This window comes from Leptodactylus fuscus, chromosome 10 (assembly GCF_031893055.1).
Source record: "Leptodactylus fuscus isolate aLepFus1 chromosome 10, aLepFus1.hap2, whole genome shotgun sequence".
Classification (NCBI taxonomy): Eukaryota; Metazoa; Chordata; class Amphibia; order Anura; family Leptodactylidae; genus Leptodactylus; species Leptodactylus fuscus.
In genome coordinates, this window is record NC_134274.1 from 8,439,660 (window position 1) to 8,465,096 (window position 25,437).

A 25,437-nucleotide genomic window follows, 5' to 3' on the forward strand; every position below is an offset into this window, starting at 1 on the left:
AATTCTAGTAAATTGCCGGTGTAGCTGCTGCCTATCGGATTGTACTGCCCTTGTCCGACTATCGATCTCGCCTTCAGGGAACTAGACCTTGGTCATTCCTTACAATGTGATATTGTTACTTAAACAGTACAAGCCGAGGAGAACGGGCTCGCGACCGCCAAAGATTCTTCATGTCCTGGCAGAATCCTCCTAGTCGGTGACAAATATCAGAACAGGAAGCAGCGGCGACTGTCATCCTGCGTCGCCGTGTTCCCAGCGTCTCTGACAAGTACAATAAGTAGGAGTCTTGAGGAGGTTGTCATGGGAAAATTAGACAGGTAAAATGAATGGAAGCTAATTTATCGTCAGATCTTCAAGAACTAAGAAACAGAGTAAGACGATGAACAGATGAATTTAAAGAGGACCTTTCACCACTTTTGGGCACAGGCAGTGTTGTATACTGCCAGAAAGCTGACAGTGTGCTGAATTCAGCGCACTGTTGGCTTTCCCGATCCGTGCCCGATGTAAAGCGCTATCGGTCCCGGTACCGTAGCGCTTTACAGTCAGAAGGGCGTTTCTGACCATTAGCCAGAGACGTCCTTCTGCCTCGCGGCGCCAATCGCGCTGTGCTGTGGAGCGGGGAGGAACGCCCCCTCCCTCTGCTCACACAGCTCGTCCGTAGACGAGTATTATCAGGAGAGGGAGGGGGCGTTCCTCCCCGCTCCACAGCACAGCGCGATAGGCGCCGCGAGGCAGAAGGACGTCTCTGGCTAATGGTCAGAAACGCCCTTCTGACTGTAAAGCGCTACGGTACCGGGACCGATAGCGCTTTACACCGGGCACGGATCGGGAAAGCCGACAGTGCGCTGAATTCAGCGCACTGTCAGCTTTCTGGCAGTATATAACACTGCCTGTGCCCAGATATGGTGAAAGGTCCTCTTTAAAGGGGATCATTCTTTGGGTCCAATTGGGGACCTTAAAGGGATTCTACCATTAAAGCAACTTTTTTTCTAATTACCACGTTGGAATAGCCTTAAGAAAGGCTATTCGTCTCCTACCTTTAGATGTGGTCTCCGTCGCGCCGTTCCTTAGAAATACCGGTACTTACCGGTATGCTAATGAGGTCTCGGCAGCAATGGGGGCGTCCTCCTTCTTCATTTGCCTCCTCCCCTTGTCTGTCATCTTCTTTCTTTGTCATGTCTGACGCCTGCGCAGTCAGCTCTGCTGGCCGGTGGCCATATTACCAAGGCTGCAATTGCGCGCATGCGCAGTACGCTCTTCACGTCTTCGCCAAACAGAGTGTACTGCGCATGCTCAGTAAGGACCTTACTGAGCATGTGCAGTACACTCTGTTCAGCGAAGATGTGAGGAGCGTACTGCGCATGCGCGCAATTGCAGCCTTGGAAATATGGCTACCGGCCGGCAGAGCCGACTGCACAGGTGTCAGACATGACGAAGAAAGAAGATGACAGACAAGGGGAGGAGGAGGATGAAGAAGAAGGACGCCCTCATTGTTGCCGAGACCTCATTAGCATACCAGTAAGTACGGGTATTTCTAGGGAACGGCGCGACGGAGATCACATCTAAAAGTAGGAGACGAATAGCCTTTCTTAAGGCTATTCCGACGTGGTAATTAGAAAAAAAGTTGCTTTAATGGTAGAATCCCTTTAAGGTCCCCAATTGGACCCAAAGAATGGAAACCCAAACGTTAGTGTGAACCTAGCGTAAGACTGTTTCAATTTTAATTTTAGATGTATGGGGCCTTGACCTACCCAAAGGTATATCAATGAGGCTGCAGTAACACTAACAAAGTGAGATCTTTAGCTTTAATAGGATATCAAGATTTCTGGACTAACTGCTATACAACCGGAGATATAACCAGCTAAAGGGAACGTGTCCCCTCCATTGTCAGTCCCTTAATCAATATACAAACGAGCTCTTCGGAACAACTAGGGCATTGCCGCTTACTTCTTTGGAGCAACGGCAAACCCTCAGTGCTCCCAAAGAGCCCTCCCAAATTACTAGGACTTCTATATATAGCAGAGGTTGAGCCCAGGATTTGTTCATTTCAATCAGATACATAAAGGCTTCGTGCAGCCGAGGGTGCTCCGTTTCTCTGTTCTGATGTTCAGATTACAATATTGATAGAGCAGGTCCTGTAACATATCGGAACGGAGCATCGGCATACGCTCAGTCATGTGCACGAAGCTTTAGGCCTGAGCTTGCGTGTCTAGTATGATAAACAGACGCCATTGTTAGGAGCTAGAATACATAAATGCGCTGAGCTCCGCACGGCCTCGGAGGGTCTGTCCTCTTTGTGTTATGTTACATGTACAGACGAGGCCTTTACTCAATATCTCCCTTTATAAGAATCAGGATGATGGCTTCAAGAATTAGAATTTTTCAAGGAAATTACAATGGCGGGGGCAGCGACCATACCTACAATCAGTGGCGGCTATACAAAGCAGCGCTGATGGATCTGCCCTCGACCTGGCGCAGTCTGCCAATCCGCACATTACAAAAGGGAAACTAATCACACACTTCAGAGCGGCGACACCAGAATAATAGACCATTACATTCTGTAATCCCCCTGCTTGCAACACAATGCACAAAACTGCTGCCACCCTCAATGCTACAGCTGACACGTGCACCCAGCGAAGGGCTACAGAAAAGGGGGATATATCACACGTACCTGCAAGATGGATATCAGAGACAGCCTAAAAATGAGTCACAAATAGGGCATAGAAGCCTGTATATCGCACCACAGCAGTGGCGTAACTAGGAATGGCGGGGCCCCGAGGCGAACTTTTGACATGGGCTGTCACCCTTGAAGTAGCTCCTTTACTATGCCCCAGATTGAACTTCATCCATCCTTCGTTTTTGAGACACCAACTTAATAACCAATGAGGCTGCACTTCCTGTTGGCCGTTTTTGCAAAATAGCCTATGCAACGACAAAAACATGGCCATGAAACAAAATGACGAAAATGTGGCTGCTGCTCTGAATTCTAATTCACTAATATAGGAACAATTTTGTGGTTTTGGGTGGAAATGCCCTTAAAATTTTAATTTCATTTTTCAAGTCTCTAAAAAAATTTGGGCTTTTTCAAGTCTCTAAAAAAATTTGGGCTTTGGTTAATTAACTGTGTAGAAGGGCCCTGGGCGGAAAAAAGAAAAAAAGAAGAGACATATGTGCTTCTCATTAGCCGCCTCCTGTTTATTTACCTTCTTGAATAATTGCAAGAAGACAAAACCTGGAGATGATTGCCCATGCGGCAGTCGCGGCAGTCACAGCATGTGCACATGCCCAGGTCTCACATAGAAGAGATCGCTGGCTCCAGTCCCATAGCCGAGTAATTACCATCCTCGGTCATTTACGGTCAAGACAGCACCACTTTCCAGAGACATAATTGTGCTCCTGATATCTCAGACTAAAGCCTTCCCGAGGCCTCGTCTGTGCACGGCCAAAATAATTGCAACAAAAATTCCAAAAACATCAATAGGTATCACTGAGATTGCAATTATTTCCACGCACGGGGGATGGACCTACTATTACCTTATGGATACCGGGGAATCTGTATTGGGGTGAGATTTTGAGTTGTGTTCTGCGGTAACCATATTCTTTTGCTGTGACCCATATTCTAGGTTAGAATAAGTAGCCCTTGAGGGTGCGAAAACGGCATGTAAGCTACACACAGGATCCGTGGCGACGTTGTGAGGCCGCAAGGAATTTCAGGGCTGCTCTGCTGTGCTTTTATCTAATTTTCAGGGATATTTGTTTAAGGCAAGTTGGATCTGTTGTATCTAATTTGGTGTATCCAAGCTGGCTATCAAATACATAGCACTACAAGCCCCATCATTTTGTATAATCTCAAAAACATTTCTCTCTTCTCTTTCGGACCCTCTCGTGTCATCCAGTGATCTGCGTCTTCCTCCTTTGGGCACCCTGGTCTGTGACGTCATGGGCTCGGGACCAAGCTTTATAACGCCATGTCACCACTGAGGCCCAGGAGCATGATGTCATACAAGACGCCGGCTCTGGTGCCCATCTGTGATGTCACGAGTTCGGATGAGGAAGACAACACGACCTTAGGCCTCCACCTATTGTACTTGGTGGTCACAGGAAAGGGTCTCAAGCCCCCGGCCGCCAAGGGGCCTTTCCCAGAAGTAGATATAGACACATCATTTCGAAGCTGTCACTGATGTGGCGTCATCCCACTCTCCGAAAATAAGCGCATTACAATATTTTTATTGAATATACTTGGTAAAAGGAAATAATTTGGCGGATGGAATGAGAAGTGACAGCGATTAGAATAAACCTCTGACAGTCTGTTATTGGAATATTATTCGCTCATCAATATTTTAGCAGGAACCCTCCATCTCGCGCTCCGAGGCGTCTATTAGGTTGATAGAAACAGAAATAAAGACGTTGGAATTTGCATTTGTTTCTACAGACGAGCGGATGTCCAGATCACTTATTCCGGAATATTCTATGGTTTACGGTCACCGGAGAACACTTCGGTAAAGTAACATTTCGTTCCTCAGCCATGTATAGGTGGAGATTAAATTCATGTGAGTTATGTCCCACCGGCGCAGGACAGGGATAGGGGAAGTGGGGAGGGGACCTCGTGGGTGGAGGGTATCCCTCATAGATGACAAGACGCACTAATCCACAACTCGCCTGGGCCTCTGTTTATTATACTAAGGGATTTGCATGCCCAATCGGGCAAAGACTGGGGGTATGCCCTAAATAAGTGGGTGGAGCCTGAGAGACCCGACAGACTCCTGTTCCTCGTCGGAGGAGCCCAGTGCTATAAGCTCGGTTACAGATTTTGCCTGGAGGCTCAGGCACTTCCGATTACAAGAAATGCCTGCAACAAGCATCTTCCAGATTCTTTTGTCCAACACATTTTATACATTTACCCCAATTTTCTCCTTGCAATAAACTCTGCATTGTCCCTGGAGAATCCCTTTAATGCCTGCATTGTTTCCAGTGCAATGCTCTGTATATACATATTTACCCAGCGTGAGCCCAGGGACTCGCTGCTCCATCACAGCAGGAACGTGCTCGATCACAAATATTGTAACGTGCACAGTAGCGCCATTTGTCTAGGCGGGACGCGCGGGCTAAGTAGTGTTTCTCCTGGGATGCGCGCTGCTCACTTGTGAGACCTTTTCCTGGCTTTGATTCAGTGGAAAGAAGACGCCATCAATCTAACTTTCCTGTAAACGTGACAAGCACATGGAGTTACAGGCCGTACAAGGACAGTGCGCGGGAGGAGAGGAAAACCTGCCCGATTTAGCACTTGAGTGGTAGGTGCGCACGTGGGTCACACGGCAGGATATTAAAGGGCACCTGTCACCTAGTTAGGCAACAATAGATAAAACTGGAGTCGAACATTGCGTTACGTATAAGTCAGATTTGTTTAGGGTTTTGCAGTTTGGGGTGCTGATTAACAATCGAGTCCAATGTGACAGTTGCAACATGGCTGGAATTTTGTAACAATCTTAATTTTTTTTTTACCGACCGTGACTTTCCTTATGGACCATGGACAAAGCCGTAGTCGTAGTCAGATGGCATCAGTGAGCCGTATGTGTTTTCCACAGACCTGAGCCCTATAGGAGATAGTGTTGGCAATACCTGTAAAGCGCGGCAGGATAGGATGGCGCTATATAAGTAGCTAAATAAAGGATAGCCAGAGACAATAATGGACAGGAATAGTTACGCCACTGACTGTGCCCTTATTACAATTCTATGTGTCAGTCTTCACTGTAGGTCTGGCATTCTATTCAGTAACACTCCAATATGATCTATAAAGCTATATGAAGGTATGATCCTACCCCATATTATGGGCAGATACGACTGGTGCCTCTTGCACATATAGATGTACTTGCGTGCAGATCTACACTAGTCATGGACTGGCTGGATTTGTGGTATAACCAATGTTTGGCATGAGTTATAATAAATCTGGTGAACACATCCATACGTGCTCTGCCCACTGTCAAACAGTGGCGAGCAGGATGCATTCACCAAGAATGCACCTAGTTTAGGCACATTTTTGGTCACTTTCCAGACGCATCCACATTAGTACATGCGGGTCCGAATTCCCAAAATGTCCGTATGTCGATTCTTGAGATATAGCAAGCTCCACCCTAGATGTATTCACAGATATGCCGACACAATTTACCAAAACTTCCAATTGAAGGGACAAAGGCGTGAGGTCTTACCCTCTATGAGATAATCTTAAGAAAAGTGGAACAGTTACAATGTAGGGATATTTGGAAGAAGGGATGAACGAACAGAGTCGTGGAATTTTCCAAAAATTGTGAACTCCGCCAACCTGAAATTTTGGGGGTTTGCCACCCAAAAATGGTCTTTTCTCTCATGGTAACCAGTGCAGGTTCTCTCAAACGTTCTTCACCATTGAGGCCTGTGAATGGGGGCCAATGGAGGGTTGAAGAACATACACCGGACACGAGAGCCCAGCCCCAACCTATCTCTATTACAGTAGCTATTATTGCACATGAATCGGAATGAGTTGGCGATACTGCCGGCTATATAACATGTAAGCCCCACCTGGGGCTGGAACAAGTTTCCACCCATATGACATAATACAATTAGCAATAATAATACTCATGATAATCGTCAAAATCTATACGGTGTTTCTAGAATTCCCTACGCCTATTTGTTATGCACACTCTTACTTGGAACTCTCAAAATAAAGAGAAATGGAAGACACGCCTTCAAAGTATCAAATATATATTGCGGGGAGTATTTATTCACTTATCTGGTCCTGGTGATGCTTTGGATGTTGAGGTTCTGGCAACATCTCGACCCCTGGGTCATGGAATCATAGGTAATACCTATGAGATCGGGAAAGGAGAGGGTCGGAGCGAGCCAGAGCAATGAACTGCCCCCAATCACATGACCCAGGGGTTATGATGTCACTGGAAACCCCAGGTTCATCAAAAGCATCCCCAGGAACAGGTAAGTGAATGCTCCTCGGACAATGTGAATGCTTCCCAGACAATGTGAATGCTCCTCGGATAATGTGAATGCTCCTTAGACAATGTGAATGCTCCTCGGACAATGTGAATGCTTCCCAGACAATGTGAATGCTCCTCGGACAATGTGAATGCTTCCCAGACAATGTGAATGCTCCTCGGACAATGTGAATGCTCCTCGGACAATGTGAATGCTCCTCGGACAATGTGAATGCTTCTCGGACAATGTGAATGTTTCCCGGACAATGTGAATGCTCCTCGGACAATGTGAATGCTCCCCGGACAATGTGAATGCTCCTCGGACAATGTGAATGCTCCTTGGACAATGTGAATGCTCCTTGGACAATGTGAATGCTCCCCGGACAGCCCCTTTAATGAATGACCCTGTTAGTCTCTTTCCTAGGCACTTTTTCCCTTGGATTCCGGAGCTCTTCCCATTCAGTTCCTACACATGTATAGATATTACCCTTTGGGGTACTGTTTTTAAGATAATTTACTCACCTGTAATTGGAAAGGTTGGAAATTCTAGTGAGGATCAAGAGAGGTCAAAGAGAGAGAAGGGGCAAAAATCAGGCAACAGAACCCATAACAGGACCAAAGCCCCATTTGGGTCAATGTCAATGACCAACCTTCGTAAGACTCTTTGTAATCGGTGGCTGCCATATTGTGATTCCATTATAATTCCTATAAGAAGCCAGGTTTCTGGATGGAATGGTTGGGGTCATTGTGAGTATAGAGATATTAGTAATATACACATACTATAGATTGTTTCTATTCTTATGTAGGTTTTACCAGAAGATAAAGGAACCATTAAGTAGATACAATTGTCCTGGTAAGGGAAGCCTTAGAATAATTAGCAGAGACAATAGACATGGCGTTTATTGTGCCAACAAGGCACTTTCCCATATATAGTCTATCACCGCCATGTTCCAGTCATTAATTCCATTATAACAAAGAGCATTCATCACTATAGAGCGGCTTTCGGCCGTGGCGGCGAATGGCGATCGATCATTTATCACAGTCTAATCAATATATAGAGATCACTGAAACCATGAAATGTGATACAAGGAAGATCCCACAAATTCACTGCCAGAAGTTTCAGGATTGTCAGTCATTCTGAGTGCAAGTATAAATTATAGTATAACATACTGTAACATAATATATCACAATGTAACGTAGTATAGAAAATATTTGCTACATCTATACTGTAATGTAATATAAAACCATACTGTTACATATTGTAGAGAAAAAAGATACAGTAAGGTAATATATTATTCAATACAATGTCAAATCATATGATAAAATACATAATGTGACATCGTGTAATATAGAATACAAGAGAACGTATCATAAAACATAACATAATGCAATGTGATGGAACACAATAAAACAGAATAGAATATCAGATCTAATGTAATATAAGGCAATATGTAATATAATAAAGTCACTGAATAGGATAATAAAGCCTAAGATAATGTCTTGCAATATAGCATAGTATAGCGTAATATAATACAAAGGAATATATCATTACATAGAACAAGATATAAAAGGATAGAAACTACCAGCTATGGAAACTTATAAGATATTCTGGAAAGTTACATAAAAGAAGAAATTCACATAAAACCTGATACAATAAGTTTGATTTTAATCTGAGGAATTTACTATTTACTACTGTATTGCAGTCTATGGCAGTCTATGGCACTACAGTATTGCAGTCTATGGCACTACTGTATTGCAGTCTATGGCACTACTGTATTGCAGTCTATGGCACTACTATATTGCAGTCTATTGCACTACTGTATTGCAATCTATTGCACTACTGTATTGCAGTCTATGGCAGTCTATAGCACTACAGTATTGCAGTCTATGGCAGTCTATGGCACTACTGTATTGCAGTCTATGGCAGTCTATGGCACTACTGTATTGCAGTCTATGGCACTACTGTATTGCAGTCTATTGCAGTCTATGGCACTACTGTATTGCAGTCTATGGCACTACTGTATTGCAGTCTATTGCACTACTGTATTGCAGTCTATTGCAGTCTATGGCACTACTGTATTGAAGTCTATTGCAGTCTATGGCACTACTGTATTGAAGTCTATTGCAGTCTATGGCACTACTGTATTACAGTCTATGGTAAAATCCTTATCTTATTACTGAGCCCTGCCACAGGCCATAATAGTGATACTGCTATGGAAGGGATCAGAGCCAACCAAGCAATCATTCAGTACATAAAAATTACATTGACACCCATAAGATTACGTGTCCATTGTGTAAAAACAGTGGGGACCTGGGGACGATGGGACCCGCTTGGCTTCAAAGCAGGTGCCATATTTAAGCAACACACTTCTGATGTGGTTTCCTTGTGGGCTTGTGGTTAAGGGGTTAAACCCATAATTTGTAAACAGGTAAATGTGGTTGGACGGTGATGGATGTTTTGCATTAAATCAGCAAATTCACTTTGGTCTGGCTGTAAATTCATTGTGAAGCCGGACGACGTGATGTACGGCCACTCTCATTAATGTAATTGCCTAAGTGAAGGTAATTGTGGATGTGAAGGAGGAGGAACAAATTCTATAAAAATAAGTTGATGTTATTCCTCCTGTCATCCCAACATGTAGATCGTGAAGAAATCCCTCAATAGCCCCACACTATTTGCTAGTTTGACTACTGTATCCCATAGGGCAATATTGAAGTATGGGGCAACGATCTGCCCAATGTGACGGCCTCTTTCTGTAGTGAATCTGGTAGAAATGCCCGGTGGTCCGTAGAATCTGGGCGCAGAAAACCCCTCTGAGAATCTCTAGATATTGACCTGCTTGCTTGACTACTCTTCGCTTCATTTTATTATCCCACAAACACATTACCGAACCGTGGCTTGTCTGACTTTCCCTCTAATACTGGACTGGACTGGAGGGCACCACCATTACTGAACCATGACTATTCTGACTAACCTCAGGTACATCGCTATTATGGTCTATTTCCTATAGGTTGTTTTTGGGCCCCCAGATTCATTTTATGGGGGGCCTCAGTCCAGCTCAGTTCCTGGCCATGTTAGGTCTCTCTCTGTCCAATACCTACTGCAGTTTTCTGAATTGCTTGACTTCATGTCATCATATCTCCATGCAACTTCATCTCCAGTCCTTCATATTCTTGGTCTACAAAGTAATCCAAAGATTATCCCTTCAGACCAGCGAGAGGCACCAAGTCTTGGGGCCATCTGGATGCTCTGACCCCAACTAAAATTGGAAGAAAAGGAGGTCACCAGGAATGAGATCATTACAAAGACCTAACATCTCCATGCCTTACATCGGAACGATGTCATACTTAGAGGACCTTTCACCATCTCAACCAAGTCCAACTGTATGCATGATTCACAAGGCGCCCCCCACCGATTCCACTGTAGTTAGAATTTTTTTCTCTAGCACCCACCATAACTGAGCAATCAATACTGATATTTTTAGCCCCATGCTATGTAGACAATCTAAGGTTCGGTGGTTGGTCCTGGACTGGAGCAGAAAATATGGGACCACCTACCTGACTGTAGATAGCCTATTAAACATATTGGAAGCTGAAACAGTATCAATTGCTCAGGAACAGTGGAGGCTTGAGAAAACATTCTAACTGCACCAGAATCGGTGGGCTAGCGTCTATTGAAGTGGGCAGTGGTGAAAGGTCCTCTTTAAGGTCCCCTGTGGTGATACTGCAGCGAAATTGAACACTGCCAACAGATTAGAGCCAATCTCCGATGGTCTTGGCATTGGGATACTGCGTGATCGGTTTACCATGCGGGACCCCTTTATCAGAAAGTAATTTTGCGTCTGCAGACGAGGATCCCTTTAATTATCTACGAATGACTAAATACTTACTGAATGTCGAAGATCTCATCTGGAAATCTCTCCTGCAGATATGTGTAAGCCACTAATGTACGGTAGCTATAAATAATCAGGAGTCACACCAGACGTCGCTCCGCTCGAAATACTTAAACTATGTAAATACTCCACCAGGCTTTAAGAGCCAAACATTAGTGTAATGTATACACGGGGATTAGAGGGGGATCAAGTAGACTTGACTAATATGGGAGGTTCTTCTCTAATGTAAGTGTCTTGCATCAACCCCTCAGTCTAGAGCTCAATATAATTTTATTACCTTAGGTTATAGTTGCACAGAATAAGTGGAATCTATCATGGAGGCTTGACTAACTTATTATAAGTTACCTGTCAGGAGAACCAGCGCCCAAAGCACCACCCACCACCTATCACGATGGAGTTCAATGACATGTGCCAATCCTATCCATGGAGCACAATCTTGAGCGATTTGTAGAATTTAGTAAAATTTAGGAGTTTTTCCAAGGGTTTCTTAAAGTTAAAGAATTCCAAAGGGCTGAGAGTGGTTGGGTAATGAGTTTTACCAACACTGGCCAATATCCACTGGCTCAAAATTCATAGAGAAGTTATCCTGAAGTTCACCTAAACCAAAGGTTTTTGTTTATCTAGAGCAATGTATACGGAATTAAGATCCATCAAACATATGAAGACACAACGACAATGAGAAGTCATAAGATTCATAAGGACTATGAGGGCATCTAGAAGCCATGAGAAGGTCAACCCATTATGAGAAGATAAAGGAACAAAAGAAACTCATAAGAAGTTATAAAATTTAGAAGAAGTTATAAAGAAGTTACAAAGTAATTATAAAATCCATGGAGACATCTAGAAACCATTAAAATTACTAAGACAAGGTAATCATGAAAAGATGTCGGAAGCATGACAAGTCTAAGGGCAGACCTAGGATTTATGACAAGGCATTTGAACCATGAGATGACTATGAGGACATCCATGTACTGTGAGAATATATAAGAACAATAAGCAGTCATAGGGAGCAGGAGAGACGTCTACAAACCATAAGAAGACACAATGGCCATGAGAAGACTATGAGGACATCCATGTACTGTGAGAATATATAAGAACAATAAGCAGTCATAGGGAGCAGGAGAGACTTCTTCAAACCATAAGAAGACACAATGACCATGAGAAGACTACGAGGACATCCATGTACTGTGGAATATATAAGAACAATAAGCAGTCATAGGGAGCAGGAGGACAGTGTTCGCTCATCTTTACAGGAGAGACGTCTACAAACCATAAGAAGACACAATGACCATGAGAAGACTATGAGGACAACCATGTACTGTGGAATCTATAAGAACAATAAAAAGTCATAGGGAGCAGGAGAGACGTCTACAAACCATAAGAAGAACGACCATGAGAAGACATAAGAAGCATGAACGTTTATGGCCTTAGCCATGTGCTTCCAATAGGTGTGGGCTGAAAGAACAGTGAATGAAGCAGTAGTAGTGTAAGCATTTCTGTGACTGGGCTCAGCAAAAAGTCTCTACTTCAATCATCAACTGAATGACTTCAACACCAACCATTGGTTTTGTCCAAACCCTTAAAATCCAAAGCTAAAAAAGTTCTCGCAGAGCTAGTCATCGCCTTTTACCCTTAATAAAGCCGATTATACACCTTAGCTTGTTGTTGGATAATCTCCATCTTTTCTTCCGCCAACTTTCATCTTCCAGTGGAGAGTTGACCAATAGCCATGCACATTAGATAGTCAACCAGTCCCACCAAAATCAGTGAAACTTTACCCTTGTGTGTATGGGATCATTACAAAATACAGATACACTGTATGGGCCATTTGGGACATCTCATGGTAGGATGTAAGAAGAATGGGAACACATTGGCTAAATTGATGACGTATCGACCTGGAAATAGTAGTTTGAAGACATTGTAACAATGAAGAAGATATCGTAATCTGCTGCAAAGTGTATTGCACGGCACAGACCGGTAATGTATTAGCGATGCAGGTCAAGTCAACAATGGTCAAGGATGACTGGAGAGACCGAATGTTACCTAAACAATAGACCATACAGTGATCCATCTCCGACCAGTATGAATATACCCTTATCATCGCTCACCATGGACAACTGCTCCACTCTTTGTCTGCTCTGGCTCTTCACAAATACATTGTATCCTTACATTCTTCCATGAATTATATTCAAGACCTAATCCCCAACTATCCCACCGTTATTGTCTACCAGCAAATTACAGACAGTCAACCACCTTTATTACTTGGCAAACCCCGGCAGATTCCTCTCGTTCTCTGGCAGCTCAGCGGTTATGTGATGTCAGAAGCCATCAACTAAATTGCTGTCAATATTCTGCACTGAATGTCAGAATCCATGTGTGTATTAACCATCGCCATTCAATAGTAAGAGGATTATCCAGACCTCCGAATCATTCCAAGACCTGTTTTCACCGTCACAAAAGCCGGGCTGTATCTGCCAGTGTGCCGGAGACAAGTCAATGCTACCACATTACATAGCTGTATAGCAAAAGACTTAACTAGATATTACCATGGTGACTTCGACATCAGGAAAGAGACAAGTTCAAGACTGTGCTGCCATACGTACCCACGTAGCAGAGCCGATTTTGACGTTTAACTCTTTGCAGTTGCGATGGGATAATAGGAATGGGGTTATTCGTGCAACATGACAAACTCAGCCCTGCTACCATTTGCAGCAATGAATCGGTCTGTATAATTGGGTGGATATTATGTGTATAGATGTAGCGTTCTATGCGAAAATTCCGCTCTCGTGAACAATAGGCGAGCAAGGATTACTCATCTCAAGCCGGTCTCAATCAATATTACAGAATCAAGCCAGGACAGCAAATTATAGACCTCATTTGCATTTGCGTTTAATAAAGCTTGGAGGTAATTAGACATGCTGGTTAGACGGATAATTGCAGCATCCCTTTAAGATGGAAATTCGCAAGGGCTCTTTGTTTGAGAACATTAGATGGACATAGTCATTTGGTTTCTGAGCATTGATAAGACATTTTTTATGCATGGCACCAAAAAAATTCTTTGAAAATAAGGAACATTTAGAAGTCGAAGAACCAGAAGACGAATTCAGGAGTCTAATGAGAACTTAGGACTGAGTCAAAATGGTACCATCAGGATATCAGAGAACCCCCCCTAAGTTCTAACACAATAAGGGTCCGGCAGAAGACACCAAATTTGAAGGGTAGCGTGGTCTATTTCTTAAGACCTTCCAGAATAAATTTTACCCAATGGGTCCATAAACCTCAATCCGACACTTGGGTTGTGTTCTTAGTAGAACATCTCAACGTGGTGACCAGATGCTGAAAGTCATTGATATGTCCTAATGGTCTGGCTGATCTGGGACCCCGTATAGATGGGCCCGTAATGAGATCTCTAAAAACATATATAAGATTATTAGTCGTGTATCTAAGTGATGATATAAAGAAATATTAAAGGGGTATTCCTGGGATGTTACCCCTTATCCAATGGATAGGGGAACGCTGCTAGATTTTGGAGGTCTCAACTACTGGGATAATGAAAAAAGGGATCCCAAGTCCACCTTCGATGTAACAACATGCACATACATGGTGTCACTACATTCAATTCCAGGGGACAGATACTGTAGCCATGTTCTTCAGCAGTCCCATTGAAATGATGAAGGGTCAAGATAGACGTACAACTGTGGATCCATCCAAATGGAGGATACAAGATCCCCCATTCTCAAGATCAGTGGGTGTCCATTCTCTACCATTCTCTTGCACACCTCATGTCTCAATCATAGTCCACCAAACAACTCATTGCCGGACATACTCAAGTCATGTGACCCAAAATATTCCACGGTCAAAGAAATAGGTTGGAATTTTTATTGACTTATCCAAGTACCCCAGACTCAAAAACACTACAAAGTACCTCCAAGCCCATGATCAGAATGAAGGGGTGTGAATACTTTTGCCATCATTTTAATGCCTGCATTCTCAACCAGTCTTAAAGGAGTCCTTGTACTGTCTTTGTTTTTTGAAAGTAAAGGGGTGGTCCAAGATTTTTCAAGGCTACGAAAGGTATAAAGTAAAGAAATCTCCTCTACGTCAAGTGCCCCCTAGAGACAGGTTAGGATACTTGGTATTAAGGCAATAAAACAGGTGCAGAAGTATTCATTGCCTTTAATTACTATCCAGCCAGAGGTGACCGGTGTCCGTTGGGAGACTCCGGACAGGAGCGTGAAGTCTTGACCAGATGGATCTTATAACCTAAAACCCTCCTGGCAATTCTTTGTCTTTACTTAGGTCCTGAGCCAAATTCATCTAATACTATAAATATTCTTTGGCTTATCGTTTTCCTAAAAGATCGATTTCCTGTTTTTCGCCATTTACTGCCCCCGCCCCCAACTCCCCCGTTCTGTATGTTGCAGGGCGGACAGATCGAGAAGTCTATATTTACTGCCCCACTAGGAGGCTTTTTCTTCTTATTTAATCAGGGAGTGATAGAAGAAACAGGATTTAATTAAAAATCACAATGTCCGGGGAATCGACTAAATACCGAGCGTGACCTGAAAATGGAAGAGGCAATTTAACCATTTCCTGCGCTTTTTAAAGGTCAATCTCCCATCCTATGGAATCTCACTTCCCTCTACTACATGACATTAAGGAGGACGGTGACACTAATCTAGTCTGAGTGGAAGATCTGGCAAAATTATTTTGGATTTTTAAATTAAACATTCCATATTATATCTTTACGCCATTTTTCTAATACAAAGCTCTAAATCTTCTTCCATAGCATTAGATGTAAGAAAATGTTTTACCTACCACCACCACTAGGGGGAGCTAAGGAGTTTAACGCCTACTGTTATCCAAGCAGCTCAATAATAAGGTAATGTAGAGTAAGCTCCCCCTAGTGGTCATGGTAGATATACACGACAACTTCAGATGGCAGTGAATTTTGTTCATCCTTGGCAGTTCATGTGCCAGAATATTGAATCAGGTATAGATTTGTGCAATAATTTACCCCAATTTATGTCAAAAACTATAGCAAATTGGTCAGGCTCCAAGCGGACCCACCATTTAAAAAAACGTGTGCCGAAATTTGCATTTTTTTTTGGCATATAGATCTGATAAATTCCTTGTTTGCCCTTGCAGATAGGACTACTTCCTCCCAAAACCGTACTCGTCCACGGGTTATGAGAAGTGATGGGATGAGAAATTCGTTTTGTGAATATTTGGGAGGTTCACCCACAAATTTTGGTTTCGTCCAAATTGGAAGTGTTATTGTTACAGTATGGGGTCTCTTCAATCCACTGAGTATAATAACTAGAGGTTTGTATCGAGAAGGGTTCATAATAAATTTTCCTAAAATTTTGGGGTCCTGGGCATCAGGTCTTCTTCTCTAGCATCTGTCTTTATTCGCGGACTCTTGTGGCCTTCTCCAGCCCTTTACAGTGTCCTCTACAATGTCACACTTGGACCAGAGCACGATGATTTTGGTGTGCCCCACATAATCGCTGCCAGTCCAATCATAGACCTCAGCAGTGACGTCGGAGAAGACATCTGCGAGAGTGTTAGGATGAGACCAGGTGATGGTAAAGAAGACCGGATACCCACGAGAGATGAGGTAAGGGGAGTAGTGGTGTTCCTTTATAGAGATGAGTGAACAGTAAAATGTTCGAGGTTCGATATTCATTTCGAGTAGCCCCTCAATATTCAACTACTCAAATCGAATATCGAACCCTATTATAGTCTAGGGGGGGGGGAATGCTCGTTTCAGGGGTAGGCAATGTTCGATCAAATTATACTTACCAAGTCCACGAGTGAGGGTCGGGCTGGATCCTCCGAGAAGTCTTCTCCGTGCAGCGTCCCCGCGGCGTCTTCCGGCTCTTCATTCACTCTGCCAGGCATCGAGCCTGGGCAGAGCCGACTGCGCATGCCCGCAATACAAGCAGACATGCGCAGTCGGCTCTGCCCAGGCTCGATGCCTGGCAGAGTGAATGAAGAGCCGGAAGACGCCGCGGAGAAGCTGCACGGAAAAGACTTCTAAAGGTAGGAGAAGAAACAGCGTTGATTGGCCGACTGTATAGCATTCGGCCAATCAATGCTGGTTCTGCATCAAACTTTTCCATTCAAATAGCGAGTGGTACTCGATCGAGTATGAGTATTTCGAATACCGTAGTATTCGATCGAATACCTACTCGCTCATCTCTATTCCTTTATTCTGTCTGATCCCTTTCCTGGATTTCCACTTTTTTATGGTCTTAACCCCAAATTTTTGGAAAATTTGTCTCGTTACAAACCAGTTCACTAAACTCTAGTAAAGAGCGTTGCTGCACTTCACATCAATCGAGCAAAACTACAATACCAGGCGCAGCCCAAAGACAGGAATTTCTTATCCTGGTACAACCCCAATAAAGCATGACCTCATATGACCTGTACCGGTACTGTGGATATAGCAGAGCCGAATTTGTCACTTAGTTCACTGTTATTGGCTAAAGCCAAACTTAAGTCTGCTCTACCAGTACCATCCATTGACTAATGCTAATAGCTCATTAGTGACGGCAATACGCCATAGCATCAGTACGGGGATGGGACACACACAGTGTTGCGATGACGAGATAGTAAATTGATTATGATGTAATTGGGGTCCCTGAAGAATGCGGAGTTACGCTGCCGGGTATAAAGTCGTAATTAAACGTGACGGCCGCGTTAATGTTTCCACCTGGGAATTCCGTCTCTGAAGATGTCACAATTAAAATTCTCTTTCGTCTTCTATTTTTAAATAATAGGCCAGTACCGCCTCCTCGGAGTCGGTGCGGCACCTTGATTTATGATCCCTCAAAATAGTTTGTGTCTTTTATTGCTACATTGTAGAATTCTGTCTAATTTAGGGATCTGTCCATTAAGAATAGGTTCTCAGAAGAATGGAAGACTGGGTCATCTGCCAGGTTCACCACATTTATAGTCACCCCTGCATGTATACACTATCATTCCTTCTGTATATAATGTGCACAAGGACTTTTATTATTCACTATATGGCAGTATATCATGGTGTGAGGACTTAGCACTAGTTTGATGAGAAGTTCTATGTCCTGATTGTATACTAAGAAGCTCTATCTCCCTCTCTCACAGCAGAAATCTCAGCGCCAATTCCGAACTGAGTTATGGTGTATAAACCCAGCGACTGACATGTTCTACGCCTCATGCTATGCTATGGAGAAAACCAGTAGACTAAAACTTCTTTCCATCAACATCTTTTATCAAGGGAGACTTGTGACACCCTCATAGACATTATAAGGTTGGCCGCTCCCTCCAAAATCAGCAAGTTCAGTTGATGTTCATCTAACATGTTAGGGCAGCTTAGCCTGTGTCCACATGTAAATATGGCTGAGCTGCAATACCAAACACAACCTATAAACAGGGGTGGCGCTGTTTCTAGAAAAAAGCTAACCCTATTGACTTATGCTGAACAATATTTTTAAATGATTGTATAATTCTACATATAAATTTCCATATGCTGCAAGTGCAAGGCTGGAAGTTAAAATTAAAGGGATTCATATTTGGTTCCTAAAATAGATTGTATATCCACAAAGCCGCCATTCAGCGCCTACCACAGGTGGAAAAAGACTGATTGACTGCATTGTTATATTCCGCTCATTGCATACTAGTCCTGTGTTATATAAACAGATGTATTTGCTGAAAAGCTGCAGGTCCAACGTATCCAGAAAAGAGGAGAAGAGGGTGGAGGAGGGGAGTCTGCTGTCACCTACAAATCTTCTATTTATGTATATACAGTATATAAATATTCTCTATAAATCTGATACATAAAGAGAGTGGCTGCAGCATTGTCTGCTAATACTGTATATAGTCATGGCCCTGAAATTATAGCCTTATATGTTACAAGAAGAACCATGTCCTTATGGTGTGGTCATAGGGGTTTTATGGGAATACATAATTATAGCAGTATTATAGTAGTTATATTCTTGTACATAGGAGCAGTATTATAGTAGTTATATTCTTGTACATAGGAGCAGTATTATAGTAGTTATATTCTTGTACATAGGAGTAGTATTATAGTAGTTATATTCTTGTACATAGGAGTAGTATTATAGTAGTTATATTCTTGTACATAGGAGCAGTATTATAGTAGTTATATTCTTGTACATAAGAGTTGTATTATAGTAGTTATATCCTTGTACATAGGAGGTAGTATTATAGTAGTTATATTCTTGTACATAGGAGTAGTATTATAGTAGTTATATTCTTGTACATAGGAGTAGTATTATAGTAGTTATATTCTTGTACATAGGAGCAGTATTATAGTAGTTATATTCTTGTACATAGGAGTAGTATTATAGTAGTTATATTCTTGTACATAGGAGTAGTATTATAGTAGTTATATTCTTGTACATAGGAGTAGTATTATAGTAGTTATATTCTTGTACATAGGAGTAGTATTATAGTAGTTATATTCTTGTACATAGGAGTAGTATTATAGTAGTTATATTCTTGTACATAAGAGTTGTATTATAGTAGTTATATTCTTGTACATAGGAGGTAGTATTATAGTAGTTATATTCTTGTACATCGGCACAGTATTATAGTAGTTATATTCTTGTACATAGGAGTAGTATTATAGTAGTTATATTCTTGTAAATAGGAGTAGTATTATAGTAGTTATATTCTTGTACATAGGAGCAGTATTATAGTAGTTATATTCTTGTACATAGGAGTAGTATTATAGTAGTTATATTCTTGTAAATAGGAGTAGTATTATAGTAGTTATATTCTTGTACATAGGAGCAGTATTATAGTAGTTATATTCTTGTACATAGGAGTAGTATTATAGTAGTTATATTCTTGTACATAGGATCAGTATTATAGTAGTTATATTCTTGTACATAGGAGGTAGTATTATAGTAGTTATATTCTTGTACATAGGATCAGTATTATAGTAGTTATATTCTTGTACATAGGAGGTAGTATTATAGTAGTTATATTCTTGTACATAGGAGCAGTATTATAGTAGTTATATTCTTGTACATAGGATCAGTATTATAGTAGTTATATTCTTGTACATAGGAGTAGTATTATAGTAGTTATATTCTTGTACATAGGAGTAGTATTATACTAGTTATATTCTTGTACATAGGAGTAGTATTATAGTAGTTATATTCTTGTACATAGGAGGTAGTATTATAGTAGTTATATTCTTGTACATAGGAGCAGTATTATAGTAGTTATACTCTTGTACATAGGAGGTAGTATTATAGTAGTTATATTCTTGTACATAGGAGCAGTATTATAGTAGTTATACTCTTGTACATAGGAGCAGTATTATAGTAGTTATATTCTTGTACATAGGAGCAGTATTATAGTAGTTATATTCTTGTACATAGGAGCAGTATTATAGTAGTTATATTCTTGTACATAGGAGCAGTATTATAGTAGTTATATTCTTGTACATAGGAGTAGTATTATACTAGTTATATTCTTGTACATAGGAGGTAGTATTATAGTAGTTATATTCTTGTACATAGGAGTAGTATTATAGTAGTTATATTCTTGTACATAGGAGGTAGTATTATAGTAGTTATATTCTTGTACATAGGAGCAGTATTATAGTAGTTATATTCTTGTACATAGGAGTAGTATTATAGTAGTTATATTCTTGTACATAGGAGGTAGTATTATAGTAGTTATATTCTTGTACATAGGAGTAGTATTATAGTAGTTATATTCTTGTACATAGGAGCAGTATTATAGTAGTTATATTCTTGTACATAGGAGTAGTATTATACTAGTTATATTCTTGTACATAGGAGGTAGTATTATAGTAGTTATATTCTTGTACATAGGAGTAGTATTATAGTAGATATATTCTTGTACATAGGAGTAGTATTATAGTAGTTATATTCTTGTACATAGGAGCAGTATTATAGTAGTTATATTCTTGTACATAGGAGGTAGTATTATAGTAGTTATATTCTTGTACATAGGAGCAGTATTATAGTAGTTATATTCTTGTACATAGGAGTAGTATTATAGTAGTTATATTCTTGTACATAGGGGGCAGTATTATAGTAGTTATATTCTTGTACATAGGAGTAGTATTATAGTAGTTATATTCTTGTACATAGGAGTAGTATTATAGTAGTTATATTCTTGTACATAGGAGTAGTATTATAGTAGTTATATTCTTGTACATAGGAGTAGTATTATAGTAGTTATATTCTTGTACATAGGAGTAGTATTATAGTAGTTATATTCTTGTACATAGGAGTAGTATTATAGTAGTTATATTCTTGTACATAGGAGTAGTATTATAGTAGTTATATTCTTGTACATAGGAGCAGTATTATAGTAGTTATATTCTTGTACATAGGAGTAGTATTATAGTAGTTATATTCTTGTACATAGGAGTAGTATTATAGTAGTTATATTCTTGTACATAGGAGTAGTATTATAGTAGTTATATTCTTGTACATAGGAGTAGTATTATAGTAGTTATATTCTTGTACATAGGAGCAGTATTATAGTAGTTATATTCTTGTACATTATAGTAGATAGACACATTACTGTATGAGGGTAACTTCTTCCATTGTACTGAGCTGACATCTCTGGCTATGACCAGACCACATCTCAGAGCCTTTTAGGAAATTAATGGATGTCTTGTGCTCTGTCCATTGGGTTTTATTTATGGATTCTTGGAAAATCACTTACACATAGCTGCACCTTACAGATTTGATATGCTATAGCAAATATCATGACACTGTAATGTACGTATGTTTATCTCCTTTGCTACTGACCTAAAATAACCTGAAAATACAGACAACTTGGAGAGAACACAGAGTGGGAAGCGCAGTAAGTGGGAGAAGGCTCAGACATAGATGTACAGTAGTCACCGGCCAGTAAGATGAGGAGAGATCATGAGGAATAGTTTGGTTTTGTATTAGTATTAGTATTGTATTACTGTCAGAGACTTGTGAGGATACTGGGGTCATTACTTGTGGATCCGTCAATATCCTCCGGGCCATAGACCTTATGCGGTGCCAGTTTATCGGTTGGCACTGTACACAGTCTCCAGCCAGGTCACATCGGGATATCTATAACTAACTAATTTACTATGGTCCATTTCATTGGGAAACAGTTAACCTATCGGCAAATATCTGGAGTGTGAAGAATCTGGAGGAAACCCAGATGAGCACAGGAGGACATGTATTCTCCATGCAGATGTAGCTGTGACTGAACGTCTACGATTGTCCTTCAGTCCAGTCAAACCCATTTGCTATTTCCATCTCCTACTTACATAGGGATCATTAATCCCTATTGTACTCCAGGTTTTCATGCCCATCGTTGTCCATAGAGGCAGAAACCTTAGTCTAATGGACATTTTGAAGTATGTTTGACCTTTACCAATTCTTTAATACATAGTGGCAGAGTAATGGTCTTGGACAACGTTGCTACAATGTAATTAAAGTCAAGTTCATTAGCAGTCACTGTAATGATAGAAACTCCGTCCATCAGATTTTTTATCTAAATTTAGCCAGTAATAAATTTCCTTATCAAATGATAGTTTTTGTAAATTCATCAATTAAAATGTGTGCTTCCCCTTTAAGTTATTATATTGTTATGGTTTGGTATCATTGTGTCAATTACACAATATGCTAATTACATGGAGTTCTATATAACCATTGTGCCATTTCTGAGATTGGCAAACCTTCATTAAGGCTATGGCTACATGGCGACTTTGGCTAACAAAAATCGCCATGTCGCCCTACTAATCCAATGTGCGAATGTTACACAAAAAATTTGGACACTTATCGACCTTTTTGTGACTAGAAGTGGCGACACGGCGATCTTAGATCACGTGACTATCATCGTTTACCCATGGCCCGATTTCTAAAATCCATAATCATGATTTTCATGGTGGCTTCATTGGGCTTCTCAGGGTACGGGGCCCTTTAAGTGGTATACAACATAAGGCTGTACCTGAGGATTATTTCTCAGATTCTCCCCTGTTCATGATTTCCTGCAGGTCTGAAAAGGTCAAAGAAATATTCTGGAGCACATGAGGAGTATAATCCGAGCTGTAGGTGGATGCAAATCTGCACCTGCACGCAATGCACATCATCCAGGCAGCCCTGGTGTCACTATGCTAATGGTGAGTGACAGAGACCTGTGGCTCCCTGCACAACTACAACTCCCAATATCAGCAGCCTGTGTCATGCTGGTATTTGTAGTTCATTATACTTTGATCCCTTCGGTCTCTGACCACATTCAGGGTCTTCTGGCATCTCCTCACTTCTTACATGTGAAGAAACTCATCTGACTACAACTGTACCAAAGTCATAGGGAGACAGATGGATGCCCGGCTACAATGTGTCCACGGGTGGAAAGCGGAATTAACTGCTTGTGTTCTACATTCTATCCATCTATACCATATACTAGTACTATTTATTAGTAATCTATGATCATCAGCCATTCCATGTAGATCCCGATCCCTATCCTGCAGACAGAAATATATAGGGATCACCTGATCCTGTGACTATTACATAAACTCAAGACAGAATTTGCCCTTTTCTTTCAGGATTTAGGGACCACTTTATGACTCTGTAAACTGACTCCAACTTTCTGGTCACCACTGCCCAGTATCTTATATACCCTCACTGCCCAGTATATACAGGTCACCCTTGACTGGTGTCATCTATATACCTTGTACATCACCAATGCCCAATAAACCAAACCTAGTCCATCCAAGCAACAATGTATCCATGTATTGCATAATGTTGCCGAGTGATCCGTGCGCTCTTAAAGGGATGCTGCCCATTTTCCACAACAAGGAAGGGGGAAGATCTGACTTACCAGTAAGTTGATCGTACGATCCATCCAGATCTCTTGAATCTGAAAGGTTAGCTTTCCTACCTTTACTCCTCATCTTCAGACAGAGGTAAATGTATAGACTTGGGATCAGAGACAGTCTCTCACCTCCCAAACCCTTAAGAATCCTCAGGTTCTCAAGATTTATAACTGGGTTCTAAAGAGAAAAATATAGATCCTTTCGTCCAAAGAAAAGATGGAAAAAAAAAATTACTCCAGGAGCTGAGGGGTTAATGAGATCCTTCGTGACATGGACGCTGGTGCTGCTGCCCTGGGTTTGTTTATGCTTGTTGTTGTCGGATGTGTCTTGTACTCCACGATGTGCTGTGGTCCAGGGTGGCTGGAGGAGGAGAGAGATGCTGGAGGGCTGCTGGGGGGGGCAATCACACCATTCCTTCTTATAAATTGCCCTCCTGCTGCTAATCCTCAGTGTCAGCCCCTTCTCTCTCCTGCCTCTTATTCCTCTCCATGTGATGAGGATGATGAGGAGGAGAAGAAGGCAGATCCTCAGTGCTGGCAGGTTTCAGAGGGAGTTTGCTCCTTCCTTCTCCAGTTCTCTCTTCTGCTGCTGCTGCTTCTCCTCGTAGTGTCTTGGAATAACTTTCATTCCTTCTTTCAGTCTCCGCTCAGAGTCGGGGCTGCTGGCGTCTCCTTACTTCTGACATGTGCAGAAACTCATCCGACTACAGCACAAGTCGTCACAGCCAGAGACACAAATGTATCCCCGACTGCAACTGCACAGAGACACTGATGTATCCCCGACTGCAACTGTACAGAGTCACAGCCAGAGATACAGATGTATCCCCGACTACAACCGTACAGAGACACAGATGTATCCCCGACTACAACCGTACAGAGACACAGATGTATCCCCGACTGCAACTGCACAGAGACACTGATGTATCCCCGACTGCAACTGTACAGAGACACTGATGTATCCCCGACTGCAACTGTACAGAGTCACAGCCAGAGACACTGATGTATCCCCGACTACAACCGTACAGAGACACAGATGTATCCCCGACTACAACCGTACAGAGACACAGATGTATCCCCGACTACAACCGTACAGAGACACAGATGTATCCCCGACTGCAACTGTACAGAGACACTGATGTATCCCCGACTGCAACTGTACAGAGTCACAGCCAGAGATACAGATGTATCCCCGACTACAACCGTACAGAGACACAGATGTATCCCCGACTGCAACTGTACAGAGACACAGATGTATCCCTGACTGCAACCGTACAGAGTCACAGCCAGAGACACTGATGTATCCCCGACTACAACCGTACAGAGACACAGATGTATCCCCGACTACAACCGTACAGAGACACAGATGTATCCCCGACTACAACCGTACAGAGACACAGATGTATCCCCGACTGCAACTGCACAGAGACACTGATGTATCCCCGACTGCAACTGTACAGAGACACAGATGTATCCCCGACTGCAACCATACAGAGTCACAGCCAGAGATACAGATGTATCCCCGACTACAACCGTACAGAGACACAGATGTATCCCCGACTACAACCGTACAGAGACACAGATGTATCCCCGACTACAACTGTACAGAGTCACAGCCAGAGACACTGATGTAACCCCGACTACAACTGCACAGAGACACAGCCAGAGACACTGATGTAACCCCGACTACAACCGTACAGAGACACAGATGTATCCCCGACTACAACTGT

At 41.9% G+C, this 25,437-nt stretch overlaps 1 protein-coding gene across 2 annotated transcripts in view; it reads right to left on the bottom strand.

The window, feature by feature from the left end:
• Positions 1-23,895, bottom strand: part of KCNIP2 (potassium voltage-gated channel interacting protein 2) — a 251,777-nt gene extending 227,882 nt beyond the window's left edge. For both annotated transcript variants that reach the window (XM_075257856.1, XM_075257855.1), the window contains exon 1: positions 23,717-23,895. In XM_075257856.1, the coding sequence (XP_075113957.1) occupies positions 23,717-23,789 (73 nt within the window). In that variant the 5' untranslated portion in view covers positions 23,790-23,895. The remainder of the gene's footprint in view (positions 1-23,716) is intronic.
• Positions 23,896-25,437: the final 1,542 nt, after the last annotated feature.